The sequence below is a fragment of the Onychostruthus taczanowskii genome, unplaced genomic scaffold (assembly GCF_017590055.1).
Source record: "Onychostruthus taczanowskii isolate IOZ18803 unplaced genomic scaffold, ASM1759005v1 scaffold6, whole genome shotgun sequence".
NCBI classification, from domain to species: Eukaryota; Metazoa; Chordata; class Aves; order Passeriformes; family Passeridae; genus Onychostruthus; species Onychostruthus taczanowskii.
Window position 1 is genome coordinate 57023 of NW_024503679.1, and position 13291 is coordinate 70313.

General features: G+C 53.5%; 2 protein-coding genes across 3 annotated transcripts; both read left to right on the top strand.

The window, feature by feature from the left end:
* The first annotated feature begins 4588 nt into the window (after nucleotides 1-4588).
* On the top strand, nucleotides 4589-6094 carry RPP25 (ribonuclease P and MRP subunit p25). The gene has a single exon (XM_041418815.1). It carries the CDS (start codon nucleotides 4894-4896, stop codon nucleotides 5515-5517), a length of 624 nt encoding a protein of 207 aa, XP_041274749.1. The 5' UTR covers nucleotides 4589-4893; the 3' UTR covers nucleotides 5518-6094.
* A 1775-nt stretch (nucleotides 6095-7869) lies between these two features.
* On the top strand, nucleotides 7870-12861 carry LOC121343606 (cytochrome c oxidase subunit 5A, mitochondrial). 2 transcript variants are annotated; one of them, XM_041418914.1, is made up of 5 exons: nucleotides 7870-8143; nucleotides 10745-10861; nucleotides 11601-11722; nucleotides 12084-12206; nucleotides 12706-12861. In XM_041418914.1, the coding sequence occupies exons 1-4, from the start codon at nucleotides 8059-8061 to the stop codon at nucleotides 12195-12197; spliced, it is 438 nt and encodes a 145-aa protein (XP_041274848.1). In that variant the 5' UTR covers nucleotides 7870-8058; the 3' UTR covers nucleotides 12198-12206; nucleotides 12706-12861. The 2 variants fall into 2 exon arrangements, with proteins under 2 accessions (XP_041274848.1, XP_041274849.1); XM_041418915.1 differs by lacking the exon at nucleotides 7870-8143 and adding an exon at nucleotides 9158-9290.
* Nucleotides 12862-13291: the final 430 nt, after the last annotated feature.

A 13291-nucleotide genomic window follows, 5' to 3' on the forward strand; every position in this document is an offset into this window, starting at 1 on the left:
GGAGGGCAGGGGAAGGGACTGGACTGATTCACAGACAGGGTTCAAAACTCCTAAAAGGGATATAAATCCCAAATCAGCCTGAGAGCTCCATGTCTGAACAAGGCTGTGTCCCTTGTTCTCAGTGTCAGCACTCAAAGTTCTGTGCACACCACTTGGACCTCCTGCCTTAGTGCTTGTGAGAATATCAGTGAAGTGTTGTGAAAATTACATTATTTGACAACTAAATCATCCTCCCTTCCCGGGGTCCAGCCTCAAGGGTCACGAAGGGGCAGCAAGGACAACATCCCACTACGGGAAGATGAGAACAGCTGGGCAAGGAAGCAGCAAAATCTCTTTACACCAGTGAGCCCTGGTGGCCAAACCCCTTCGGCAGGGGAACAGCGTTGCTGTGGGGATGCAAGGAAGGAAACCTGGCAGAATCAGGGAAAATGCCTGCTTCACAGATGGTAAAGTAGAGGGAAGCAGGAAAAACAGTGTGCCACAGATGACCCCATAGCAGGGGGCCCAGCTGTCCACTCTGAGCCCTTTCTGGGTCTCGGACCCTGAGCTGCTCCCCTCAGAGAGCAGGAACCCCTGCACATCCAGCTCCACGCCCTGCCCAGCAGCAGGGAAGGAAAGGGGGGTCAGGGATGGGGTCATGGATTCCCACTCCTGCCAAGCACTGGGATGCTCAGCGCCTTGGAGAGCTGCTCTGGCTCTGCCTGTGGGCACTGAGCACACTGGAGATTTGGGGCTGAATCCTTGTCCCTTATTTCTTTCTCTCCAAGCTTTCTCTCACCTGAATTTCCTGCCCACCTGCATCTCTGCTGCCTCAGCAGCTTCCCATCCCGCTGAGGCTTTGGGAATGGTCATGTACAGAGCTTATCCTTGCCCTCAACACTACCACATTCCTGTGTGCCTGCAGGTTTTCAGGGATATTGAGGAATCAATACAGGGAGTGCTTGGAGAGCCAAGGGATAACAGGGGGAAGAGCCTCCCTGCCCATCACACACTCCCCAAGGAGGGCAGGCTGGGGAGGAAGGGCAGGGCCAAAGAAAAGTCTGGATCAAGCAGCAAATTCCCAGCAAGAAAACAGGTTCAAAAACAAGGAAATCAATCCACAGGTCCAGTTTAGGGTCAGTCTGTCAGTGGAGTCCAGACCAGCTGCAGCTGACCCAGAGGCCAGTTCTGACATAGCTGAGACTAGAACTGAGACCCCTGGGCTGAGCTTAAAAAGAGCTCCTGGGCCATGGGCAGGGGGGTTGGGGTCCCAAGTGGGGTTGGTGAGGAACATTCAGGTTTATTAATGCCCTCAGAGTCCTTACAGCATCCCTCTGCTTATCATGCTGGAGCTCTGCAAAGGGATTTGTCTTAGGAAAGGGATTTTTCCCTTTTCTTTTACTGTCGGGCTATTCAAAACGAGGATTATCTTGAGCTCTGTAATTTTCTGCTTACGGTAGGGATAAGAACTCAGCAGAGAGCTGGTGCCACCCCAGGATGCTCCAAGGGTTCCTCTGGCATCTTGGCACAGCCCCTGCACCCTGAGCTGCATCCTCAGGGCGCTGCTCCTGGGAAGCAGCAGCTCCAGACCCTGACTGGGATGGGGACAGGGGATCCCTGCAGCTGTGGCATCCTGGAGGTCCCTCTGCACCCCTTTTGCCAGGGTTACAATCCACCCTGGCATCAGCCCGCTGCCCAGTGCAATGTGATGAGAGGCTGAGACCTGAGCCGTGCCGATGTGACGCAGAGATGGGCGAGGGCACCGAGACTTTCCTTGTATCGGATGCTCCCACTTTCCGTCCTGCTCCCAAGCAGGGCCACCTTGCATGAAAGAAAATATGGAGAGGGCAGGTGGAGGACAGGGGCTCAGGTTACTGCTCCCCTCCAGCTGCTCTGATCTCTGTTAGGAATATGTTTCTGGGTTTTTTTCCCACTTTTCCAGGTTTGTCTGGGCTCCATGCTGTGTCCAGCAGACCTTTCCATTCTTGCCACCACCAGCTCTCCTCTTGGCTGCTCTCCCAGGCAGCTCTTCCAAGCTCACACCTCCTGCAGGGTTGGGACCAGGCAAGAGGGTCCCACGGGGATATGGAAATCCTCTGGCACTGGAATGCTCAGAGAGAAACTGTAATGGGAAAGGGGAAGCAGAAGCCACTCCCTGGGTGTGGGTCCCACTGTAACCAGAGTGGCTGCTCAAGAAGGACAGACGGACAATACTCAGTGTGTAATTCCTTTACTCTTATTTTTTCATCCCTCCTGCCTTTCCCATTTGCTTCTTCTCAATTTTAAAGGACTCCCCATTCTCTTTTCCAGCTTTTGTTTCCCTGACTCCCTGTGGCTGGAGCTGTCTGTGCCTTTGTCCCCCCATCCCTGCTTTTCCTCTCCCACCCCACTGAGCTCATTTCAGCTTTTCCTTGGCTTGGTTACTCCATCCACTCTGTTGTCCTCCAACAAATAAGCTGACAGGCTAATGAATAGCTTCAGATGGTAATTAGCAACGGAGTTGCTAATAATGAATTTCATTTACATTTTAAGTGCTGCAGAGGGAAAATAAGCCCCTGTCATTAATGCCCTCCCTGCTCCCAGCACAGCCTTGGCCTTGAGGGGAATGCAGCCTCTGGAAGCCTTTCTGTGATTGCACCTCTCTCGCCTCCATTTTGGAGGCTGTGATAGGCAGAGTTCATTAAGCAGCAATTAGAGATGGAGGGGGGAGAAGCTGCTGCTGCTTCCATCATCTAATGGTGGGGAAGCGCCATGATGCCATGGAAAATGGGCCACGGGAGGCAGGAGCTGATTCTGGGCCAGGAAAGAAGGGCTGGATGGTTCAGGCAGCACCAGGGATTCATGTGGCTTGCCCAGAGCCCTGGCGCTGTCAGCCCTCCATGTCCACATAATGCTCCCAGGCTACCTGGGTAACGATCCTGAGGGATTTCTCAGTCACTAAAATCCTTCCCCATTATTTCCTCAGGGGTTTAGCACATTTTGAAGGCAGGAATTTCCCTGTGGGGTTTAATTCATCCCTGCCTGCCCAAGGAAGGAACCAAGTGCCTTCTGCACGGATTCCATGAATTGTTGTCAAATGGAAAGATGGAGAAATGCCATTGTTTTGTCTCATACCAGTGAGGGATCCACAGTGGAAGCACAGGGAATAGGTTTGCTCACTACTGCAGAGCACCAGAAGGGACTTGGCATTGCTCAAAGCCTGGATCTGGTGCTGGGGGTGAGCCTGGGACCATTGCCTGCCCTGCCTCAGTTTCCCTCTCTGTGCCCAAGGAGCCTCAGGGAGGGTTAGATGGATTGGGAAACAATGATCTGCATCTACAGGGCTGTTCCAGCACACTGCTTGTGGATGGAGGACCCCATCCCATCCCATCCCATCCCATTCCACAGACCCACCCATACCCCAATCCAGTGTTTGGATCAGGGGGTGTCCAAAATCCACCCCATTTAGGCAGTGGTATCCACAAAAAGCTGCTTTGGGGGCCACAGGGATGTGGGAACCTCCCTAGACAGGAGGTGACAGCCACATCCTGCCTTCACCTCCATGGACACGGGATTTTTTTTTTTTCAAGCCCTGCTAGGAGTGAAACCAATCCAGGGGCCTCCAGAGGCCGATAAGATTTGACTGCAAGTCAATACTCACATGTCTTTCCACTGTGCAATGATCCCCCGGCCAGCGGGGCGGGAGGGGACAGGCAGGTGACAGGGGCGGGCAGAGGGCCAGCCTGGGGCAGGGACGTCTCCTCTGCTCTGGGAAGGGATTGGGGGCAGGAAGGGGACATCTCCTGGCCTGCAACAGGGATTTTCTGGGATTTGTTGCCAGTGCATGTAATGGTGAGCCCACAGTGGGCAGCTCCACATTGGGAGGTGAATGAGGGACAGGGACTGGGAGAGCAGCGGGGAGAGGGATGGGGAAGGAGGAGGGGCAAGGGAGAGGGAGAGAAATTGCCCGTGAAAACCAGCTCTGCCACGGCATCTGCTCCCCGGAGCTTTGGGATTTGAGAGGTTTTCCTGCCGGCAGAGCCGGGGCTGAGGCTGCGGGGTGCTGGGGGGAGCAGAGCCCTGGCACACTCGATGCACGCTCGCCTGTGATGCCATCTGCCAAGGCTTTCTCCTGGCTGTGTGTTCCAGTGGCTTCTCTCATGGCTAAAAAGGGTCGAGCTCAGACTCTAAAGTACTTCCCGAAGTACCTGCTGCATCTTTGTGCCATCCCTGGGCACAGCGTGGCTGGGATTCCGCATCCCTCTGGGAATGCTGCAGGGCAGGCAGGCAGGGTGACATTTGCGGTTAGCAGAGGGTGTCCTTGAGAGGAGCGAGCGCCGAGAGAAGGGACCAGGTTCTCTTTAAGGGGGCAGGACTTTGGGAACATTATGAAGGCAAGAGTGAGCTTCTCCCTCTGCCTTCCACCCTCCCCTCCTTCCCTTCTCTGTTCCGGGACAGAGTCCTGGGCTCCCTGCCCTCCCCTTTGCCTGGCAGGGATGAAGGCAGGAGCTGGGTGCTGGGATGGGCGGCTGAGCAGGGGAGGAGGAGGAGGAGGGGAGGAAGGGGAGGGAGAAGGGGAGGATCTGCTAATTACACAGAACAGCTCTGGGGGCTGCTGAAGTCCAGAATGAAGCAAAGAGCAGCAGAAGCGAGTGCTGCAGTGGGAGCGGAGGAGCCCAAGCATCACCGAGAGCTGGAGCCAGCTGTTATCCCTGCTGGGAGCAACTGGGAGCACCCAGGGGACCCTGCAGCCCTGTCTCCCACAGGAGACAGCCTCTGGCACTGCCACCGAGCCCACTGCCAGCCCCCGGAGAGCCGAGGAGAAGGGGCTGGTGGTTGCAGCACGCAGGGCTGGGCTGGAGGGCAGCGAGGTCAGCCCTGCTATGGTTGCGGGGGGCTAGGAGCCTGTGTGGATCCACCGGGAAGAGGTGAAGCATGGCTGCCGAAGGAGGGAGAGCCAAGCCCCTTGCCCAGTCCAGGATGGAGAACTTCCGAAAGGTGAGGACCTCGGAGGAGGAGATGCCGTTACCCTTCCCAGACCTGCCCCCGGACGTGGTGGAGATGAAGGTGAAGGAGGGCAGCAAGATCAGGAACCTGATGAACTTCGCCATGGCCCAGATGGAGCTGAAGGGCAGGCGGCAGATCGTGTTCAGCGGCTGCGGCAGGGCGGTCACCAAGACCATCACCTGCGTGGAGATCATGAAGCGCAAGCTGGGAGGGCTCCACCAGGTCACCAAGGTACGCTACAAAACCGTGCTGGAGGTCTGGGAGAACCAGGACCCGCCGCCCGACGGTCCCGCACAGAACCTGACTGTCCACAAGAACGTCCCCTCCATCTGCATCCTGCTCTCCCGGGACCCCCTGGATCCCAACCAGGCGGGATACCAGCCCCCCGAGCCCCGGCATGAGGTGGGAGAAGACACATTGGCATCCTCCACCAAGGGGCTGAAGCGGCCGCTGCCGCCTCCCTGCGAGGAGCTGCTGCCCAAGAAGATGCAGGTACAGGTGTCTGACAGCCCCAGGGGCACGGGGACCACCGCTGGCCAGCAGGACCACTGACCCCAGTGCCTCCCACCCCACCAGCCAGGTATCGAGGCAGGAATATCCACTCATTCCGGGGTCACTGGGGGGCTGCACGCTCCCCCTGACCTGTCCCCACTTGCTGCTCCATGACCCCTGTGGATGGGGGTCCCCAGGTTTGGTGTGAGGGTTAAACCCACCATGGCTTTGTTATGGATTGAAGCAGGTGAGCATGTGGGGGGGGAGCTGGTGACCTCTAATTCAGCCACCCAGGGACACCGTGACCAGCAGCCACATTCTGCAGCGACTCCCAGGGAGCCAGAGCAGCCGAGGGGTGCCTGGACCACCACCAGCGCTCCCCACTGCAACGCCTCATCCACCAGGAGAGATGGGTTTGCCCCAAGCTTGTTGGAATAAAACCTTCATTATGAAACCCGCTGCCGAGGAGCTGTTGGAGTTAATAATACCAGGCTCAGCATCCTGTGAGGCCATGATTCATCCCAAAAAAAACACCCAAACAAGCACAGGGGGGTGCTCCCTTCCTGCACCCTCAGAGCCAAGCACTGCACTGTGCTGCCTGCCTGTGGCACAGCACAAGGAAATAAAACAACTCGCATCAGATACTCTGGTCTGGAGTGGGGGGAAATCACGGTGTGGGGAGCTGGGGGCAATGGAAGCGTTGGGCAGGGGGTTATTGTGGCTGGATGCAGTGCCCAGCACAGCATGAGGAGGTTTTGGGGTCGTGCCTTGGCTGCAGAGTGCTTCAGAGCAAAATCCCTGCTACTTCCAGGGGGGAAAGAGAAATGATTGGAAAATAAAAGCTCTTTAGAAATACTTGAGATATGTCTATGGGAAAATGGGGGGATCATCCTGGCAGCTGGCCGTGGCGTGGATCAGCACAGTGAAGGCTGCTGCCAGCTCACAACAAGGGGATCCCAGCCAAACTCTGTACCTCAGAAGAAGGGGCTTGGGGTCTGCTGTGCTGGCACAGCAGCACCTGGCAAAGCCCCAGTTCCAGTGGGGACAGGGGACATTTGGGGGATGGGTTATGGGATGCCAAGCCCTGCTCCACCTGGTTCCCTCTGCCCAGCACCCAGCAGCACTGCAGGATGAATTAATCAGTATTAAGGAGCAAACCCTTCCCAAAATCCACGTGTAAGGGATTCTCTGGCTGCAGCTGCCTTATCTCCCTGCCTCACTCCCGCTCTACAGGGACAGTCAGTGTTCTCTCTTTGTCAAGGGCTTGCTTGGCTGGGAGCGGGAATGAAAGGAGAGGAGGAGGAGGAGGAGGAAGCAGGGTCTGTTTTGTGAAGCAGTGACCTTGTTATCTCCCTCAGCAGGCAGCTGCTCCTCGGGCCAGAGGCTCGTGCTTATCTGTCCTACTGCAGATTGATTCCCTTCACTCAGACATTAATTTCCAACGGTTTTCTTATGTTTGTGATCATTTTTTGGTGCGTTTGGGGATGGTAAAGCTTTGGGCTCTGTCCCATCCAGCTCTTCCCACTTCCTTTCTCCAGTGCAGACCCCATTCAGGATCAACCCTCCACCCCACACAGGAACAGCAGGTACAGGCACCTACCCCAAATGCATTAAAATCACTAATAAAAATAATCAATAAACCTGTAATTAATAAATTCCTCTGTAAACACCCTGATCAGAGTCTGAAGACTGTGAGAGCCACACAGTTAAACACTGACAGCCCTTCACTTCCACTGCTGCCACCTCACATTTCTCTGAGCAAGGAAATAAGAATAAAAACCACTTATTTCTCCTTATTTTGTTAATTTGCAAGATCTTTTTAATGGATTTCATAGGCAGGTAGTTTCCAATCACAGAGGCAGCACTGGGGATTTTACCCTCCTTGCTTGCTTTGTTGGCTGGGGACTGATGGCTTCCTGCATGGGAAAATAATAAAAAATGACTGTAAAAAAAAAAAAATTAAAAAAAGTATTTAAAACAGGATGATGATATGGGGGGATATGGTGAGTGGAATAATCACGATGGTTTTGTAGTTTTGTGCGGCACTGCTGAGGCACAGCACCAGGGACGAGTTTTGGGGCGATCCGGTGCCCGGGCCGGTGCGATGGTGGCTGAGGGCAGCAGCGCACGGCGCGGGGACAGGGACACTCCGAGAGAACTGGGGAGCCGGCAGCTGAGCCCATTCCCCTCACAGGGACCGAGTGCGGCGGGTGTCCATTGACAGGAACGGGGAGGCTGCACTGGGGCTGCGCGGGGTCGGCTACATGGGGGCAGCAGCACCCCGAACCCCTCAAAAACGAGCCCAAACACTCCCGAAAAGCGCCCCGGCGACCGCAAGGACCGGCACGGCCGCGCACCTCACGCACAAAATGGCGGCCGGCCCCGCCCCAAGATGGCGGCGGCCCCGCCCCGCCGCGCCCCCAGACCGTCCCCGAGGCCTCCCGCCCTCTCACGCTCCCGCTCCGTCCCCGCCGCGCCGCCGTACCCGCCTCAGCGGCGCCCCCCGGCCCTCATCTCCGTCCCTCCCTCCCGGTGCGGTGCGGGAGCCAGCGGCGCGCCCCCGGTTCCCGGTGCCGTCTCCCCCCTTCACAGCCCGCCGCCATGCTGGCCGCCAGCGCCTCTCTCCTCCGCCGCTGCGCCGTCTCCGGCCTCCGCGCCGCCGTCCGCCGGCCCGCCGGCCCAGCAGGTGAGCGGCCGCACTCGTCTCCGTCCGTCGCGGCGCGGTTCGCGCCCGGGCACCGCCTCAGCGGGCACCGGGCACCGCCCGCGGGCTGCAGCGGGGGCGGCGGCGATCTCCCTGCGCCCCCCGCCAAGGTGACATTGATGGAGGGCGGCGGTGACCTCCGCAGCACCGGGGCGCCGAGTCCGCCGCAGCTCCGCGCCAGCCCTCCCCCTCCTAATTAACACCCCAATTAATTTTATTTATAATATTAACGCCCCAGTTAATAGAGAGAGTAGGAGGACCAGCCGCAGGCAGCGTGCTGTGATGGTGGCCAGGGTGGCAAGGGCTGGAAAACGGAGGCTGCAGAGAATGCACTGCCTGTGCATCGCAATTAATACCTAATTAACTTCTGCATCGCAATTAATACCTAATTAACAGACACTCATAATGCTCGGAGACTTGTGTGTGCCTCTGCTGCGGCACGTGTGAGTTAAGCAACTGCCTTAGGGAGCTTGTCGCTGGGTCTTTTTAAATACTAAGCAGAGGATTTCTTAGATGCTGCTCAACACCCTTGGTCTTTTGTTATTTTAAATCCACTAAAATCTTTGCTCGCTGTTCCTTTGAGCTGCCGAACCCCGGCTGCTCCTGGGCCTCGTTTTTGGTAGGCTCTGTGTTCTTCTTTGCCAAGATCTTGTGTTTCAAACAGCCCACTGAACACTGCTGCCACCCCTTTGCAGGGGGTTCTGTTGCTGCAAAACCTCCCCTGTGTAATCCCTGGGCTCCTCGTTCTTAGATTTTCAGTAAATGAATGTTTTTCTTCACGTGTGTTTTTCTTCTGCGCTCGTTAGCGGAGAAACCGCCCAATTTCGGCCCTCACAGAGAAGCTCTGACATGTTTTTTGTGTCATATTAGGTGATTTTAGGCTTAGTGCCTGTTGAGTTCGCTTTAAATCAAAGGTGCTTGCCCTTTGGTTCTTCCTTGAGTTGGGAATCTCTGCCTGGATAGGCTGGCTGTCACTCACACGTCATGTGTGTGACAGTGACCTTGAGGGACCCTGCTGGAACTCGGGGCAGAGGGACTCTCCAGGTACAGATGTAAACATGAATGTGGAGAAGAAGCATAGCAGCAGTTGGGAAACACACCCTGGAAAGCCAGAGCTTTAATTCTCATGGTCTGTATCTGCCTCCTGCATCCAGAGAATGGCTTTGTTGAGAAAAGACTTCAGATTTTGACTTAAAGATGGCATTTGAATGCTTTAATTTAGGCTTTTCTCCAGCTGAGGTTTGCTGTTTATCTGTAGGATTTTTTTCTTTTTGGGTAGGAAAAATGAGGATTTTCCTTCAACTAGCTGAAACCTGGAAGGTTTTCAGCAGTGTCCTGGGAGCAGGAGCATTTCCAGAGCCCTGCTCTTGCTCTGAGCTCAGCTGTGCAGGTGATTTGTTGCAGAGAGCAGGGTCAAAGGTCTGCTTTGGAGCTGGGGAAAGGAGGGGGAATTTCCCTACAGGAAAGAGCATTTTAATTCTGTCCTGGCCTGTTGTTTACTTTTCTGTAGCTAAAATAAATAAAGCTATTTTCATGCTTCCCTTGCATAAACCAGTATTGCTGCTGAAATGTTGGACCGGGTTAAATTTTGTTAAAAAAGCAAATTGCCTGCTAATTAGGCTGCCATTAATGAAACCAAAGAGAAGTATATCAGCAAAAATACAACCCACTTGTGGTGTTGGTTTTTTTTGGTTTTGTTTTTAAAGAAAACCCTGTAGTTGGTCACTGTGAGTGGTTCATGCTGGGTTAAGAAAGAAAAAGTCAGGAGCTAAATTTGACTTCTGTGAAGCAGAGCTTTGAGCTCCAAGGTCGTATCTGGTGTGTGACCTCTCTGCAAATATTAGTGGAGTGAAATTAGCAGTGGGGAAAGGAAGCACCAGGCTTGTGGTCCTTCAGTTTAGTTCCCTTAGAAAACTGTTCCAGCCTGTGTGGGGTAAAAAAAGACAGGTTCATCCAAAAAAACAGCAATTTGTGATAGTGCTGAGTGAAGAAACCAATTAATGATCCTATCAGACTGATTTGTGCATTAGTGTACAATCTGCTTTTTGTGATTAGCTATCAAATATTAATGCAATTGCAACCTTGAGATCCAGGAGTTTTCTCTTGGATAGACACAGTGATAACTTTTTTCCTCCTCCAGCCCTTCTGTTGGAAGGAATATCTCTCATCCCTTTGCTTTTGAGACCTTCTGTAGGAATTGCATGGAATTTTGTTGGTGAGGAATGTGCATGTTAAAGCTTCTCAGTCTCACTTGGCTGTGGGAAGAGGGAGAATTCTGTATTTTACAGAAAAAGGAATGCCAAAAAACCTCTTAAGGACTGGTGTCCAGAGTTGGTTTTTGTATGTCTTGCCCCTGCTCTGAGCAGTGCTCTGGGAACACTTTGGAAGTGTGATATACAAAAAAGTAGACACTTTGCTACAACATAAACCACAGTGTTTAATAAGTTACGTCCACCCAGGGCTCATCCAGGACTGACTACAACAAGGGAAATCTATATTTTATGGCTTCTGGCCTCTTGGTCAGGACTAAAGCAGTGTTACCTTCCTTCTGCTCCAAGTTTGTTCCTTTTTTCCTGCGTTCAGCTGTGCTTCCTGCCCGCTGCTACTCTCACGGGTCACAAGAGTCTGATGAGGAATTCGATGCTCGCTGGGTGACGTACTTCAACAAGCCAGATATCGATGCCTGGGAGCTCAGGAAAGGTAAGCTGGACAGCAGGGAAGTATAACCTGGAGTAAATAGAAGTCTTCTGACCAGAAACGACAACTTCAGTTGGCGTGTTGTGGGCTCCCCATCCCTGGAAGTGTCCAAGATCAGGGCTTGGAGTAACCTGGTCTAGCAGAAGGTGTCCCTGCCCATGACAGAATGGTGGCCTAGATGATCTCTGAGGTCCTTCCAACCCAAACCATTCCATGATTCCAACACCTGGATGGAAGGGAGAGTAGCATTTGCTCCAAGGACAGTGTGTTTGAGCTCTGTTATGCTCATTTTTCTTTGCACTTTGGCTAATGGCTTGGCCATTACTCCCTGCAGACTTTTTGTCTGGCTGTCTCCTGTTGTTTGCTGTGGAGTTGCCAAGTTTCATTAAACTTAGCCCTTTTTTGGGGTGGTATAGGGCTGGGAGTGTCTGTAGGGCAGTATGAGGTGTGTGCATGGAGGGGATAGGACTGGGGTGTGTCCATGGGGCAGTGTGGGGTGTGGGGCAGTGTGGGGTAGGTGTGTGGGGCAGTATAGGAGCAATACACTGGGACAGTTCATCTTTTAAGGCTAAAAATGTGATTTCATAAGCAGATAATTGCAGCCAGAGGGATCCTTCCAGCAGCACCTGGCTGACGAGGTGTTTTTTCAGTCAGAGAGGAAGGGAGTAGACAGCAAGGGGTTCCTTTTGAGGTCATGACAAGCTGGTCCCAAGCTGCCCTTGGTGTTTCCTTGTGTCCACAGGCATCAACACACTGGTGGGTTACGACCTGGTCCCGGAGCCCAAGATCATCGACGCGGCTCTGAGGGCCTGCAGACGGTTAAATGACTTTGCCAGCGCTGTCCGCATCCTAGAAGTTGTAAAGGTGGGTGGAACTGCCCTGCTCCCATTGCCAGAGCCTGGCAGCAGGGCAGTTTTCCCTGCTGCAAAGGGGAACCACACTTCCCTGCTGCCAGAGTCAGTGGCTCCATGATGAGCACGAAGCTTGCTGGCTTTTTGAGGGACTGAGGGAAGTAGCTCAGAAAGCTCTCTTGGGGAACACCTGAAACCAGCCCCTTGAAACCTGAATCCAGCCTGGCCAGGGAGCTGAGAGGAGCCAGGACTCCTATTTCAGCCCTAGAGGCCAGCAGCTCTGCTCTCCACAGGCGAGGGCTGAAGTGGGGTGCTTTGGAAATGAGTGTTTTGAAGTAACTCCATTCTTTGTGTTTTGTCGGTTTTTTTTTCAGGACAAGGCAGGGCCCCACAAGGAAATCTATCCTTACGTTATCCAGGAGCTTAGACCAACTTTGAGTGAACTTGGAATCTCCACTCCAGAGGAACTGGGCCTGGACAAAGCATAAACCTTGTTGGTAAGGTTTGATGTTGCTTCCCAGACCCCTGGCATGGGACTCGTGTACACCAAACCCCCTGGCAAAGACAGCACAGGCAAGACCTAGTGTGCCTTAATCCCAGACTAAAATAAAGCCCTAAATAAAAATCCTCGTGGAAGTGAAGCCTCTTAACTCACTTTCCTCAGGTGATGACCAGTGTCATATTCTTTATTTAATATTGTGCTTAGAATAGAGATACTGTGTGTCAGACTGCTGCAAATAGTGCTTGGTTCTGGATATTTTAAGTCCTTTTCCTCCTCCCTGCCCTGGGATACAATGTCTTGGTGCCAGGGGTCCTGAATCAGCTGTGCTGGGAATGCAGTACCTACATTTTTGAGCTGAGCATGGTTAAACAAGGCTTTGAAGGTAAAAGGCATGGAAATAACTCATTTGAGACCTCATGGAAACTTTGTGCAGATTCTAGGCTGCTTCTTTAATGACTTTTTTTTAATTTTTCCCCTGTTACTTTCTATGCCAGGTGGATCACTCAAGCGTTCTCCTGATGCTACCAGATTGTACACCGTCACTTGGAGAGACAAACTTTAAATCTTACCTGGCATAACTTCTTCCTTTATTGAGTCACAATGGAAGTGCCGTGGAGTTGGGCCTAATAAAGGAAAAACTGGTTAACTGATGTGGTACCAGTGCTTTGTGTGCTTATTTCCTGTGGCTTTTTAGGGAAGAAGAAGGAACAAATCGTAAATGTGCTTGTAGGAGCTTCTGAGTTGTTACTTCCTCTGCAAAGCCCGTGCCCAGAGCCTTCCCAAGCACGTGGCTCTGGGAGGGGAAGAGAAGGAGCTGTGTGGGGAGCACGGTTCCTGTGTGCACAGCTTTGGGGGGAGGCATTTCCCTGGGACAATGTCCAAAGCCTCAGACGCGGGCTGGGGGCTCCTGCTTGCAAGGGTCGTGTCCTCACGGGAAAGGGATCTGTTCTGGGATAGATAATGTCCCTGTTTTCCACTCAGCTCTGGCACAGGCAAGGGTTTGTGAAAGAAAACAATCCAACAGAAGTGGGTGGGAGGAGAAGGGAACCATTAATTCTGTTATTTTCCTCCTAGAAGAGG

Bases quoted from the DNA above. Each gene is read 5' to 3' on its own strand.
- RPP25 (XM_041418815.1), top strand. From the start codon at position 4,894: ATGGCTGCCGAAGGAGGGAGAGCCAAGCCCCTTGCCCAGTCCAGGATG.
- LOC121343606 (XM_041418914.1), top strand. From the start codon at position 8,059: ATGCTGGCCGCCAGCGCCTCTCTCCTCCGCCGCTGCGCCGTCTCCGGC. The intron at 10,862-11,600 runs GTAAGCTGGACA...TTGTGTCCACAG, and splicing joins TGCCTGGGAGCTCAGGAAAG to GCATCAACACACTGGTGGGT. The intron at 11,723-12,083 runs GTGGGTGGAACT...TTTTTTTTTCAG, and splicing joins GCATCCTAGAAGTTGTAAAG to GACAAGGCAGGGCCCCACAA.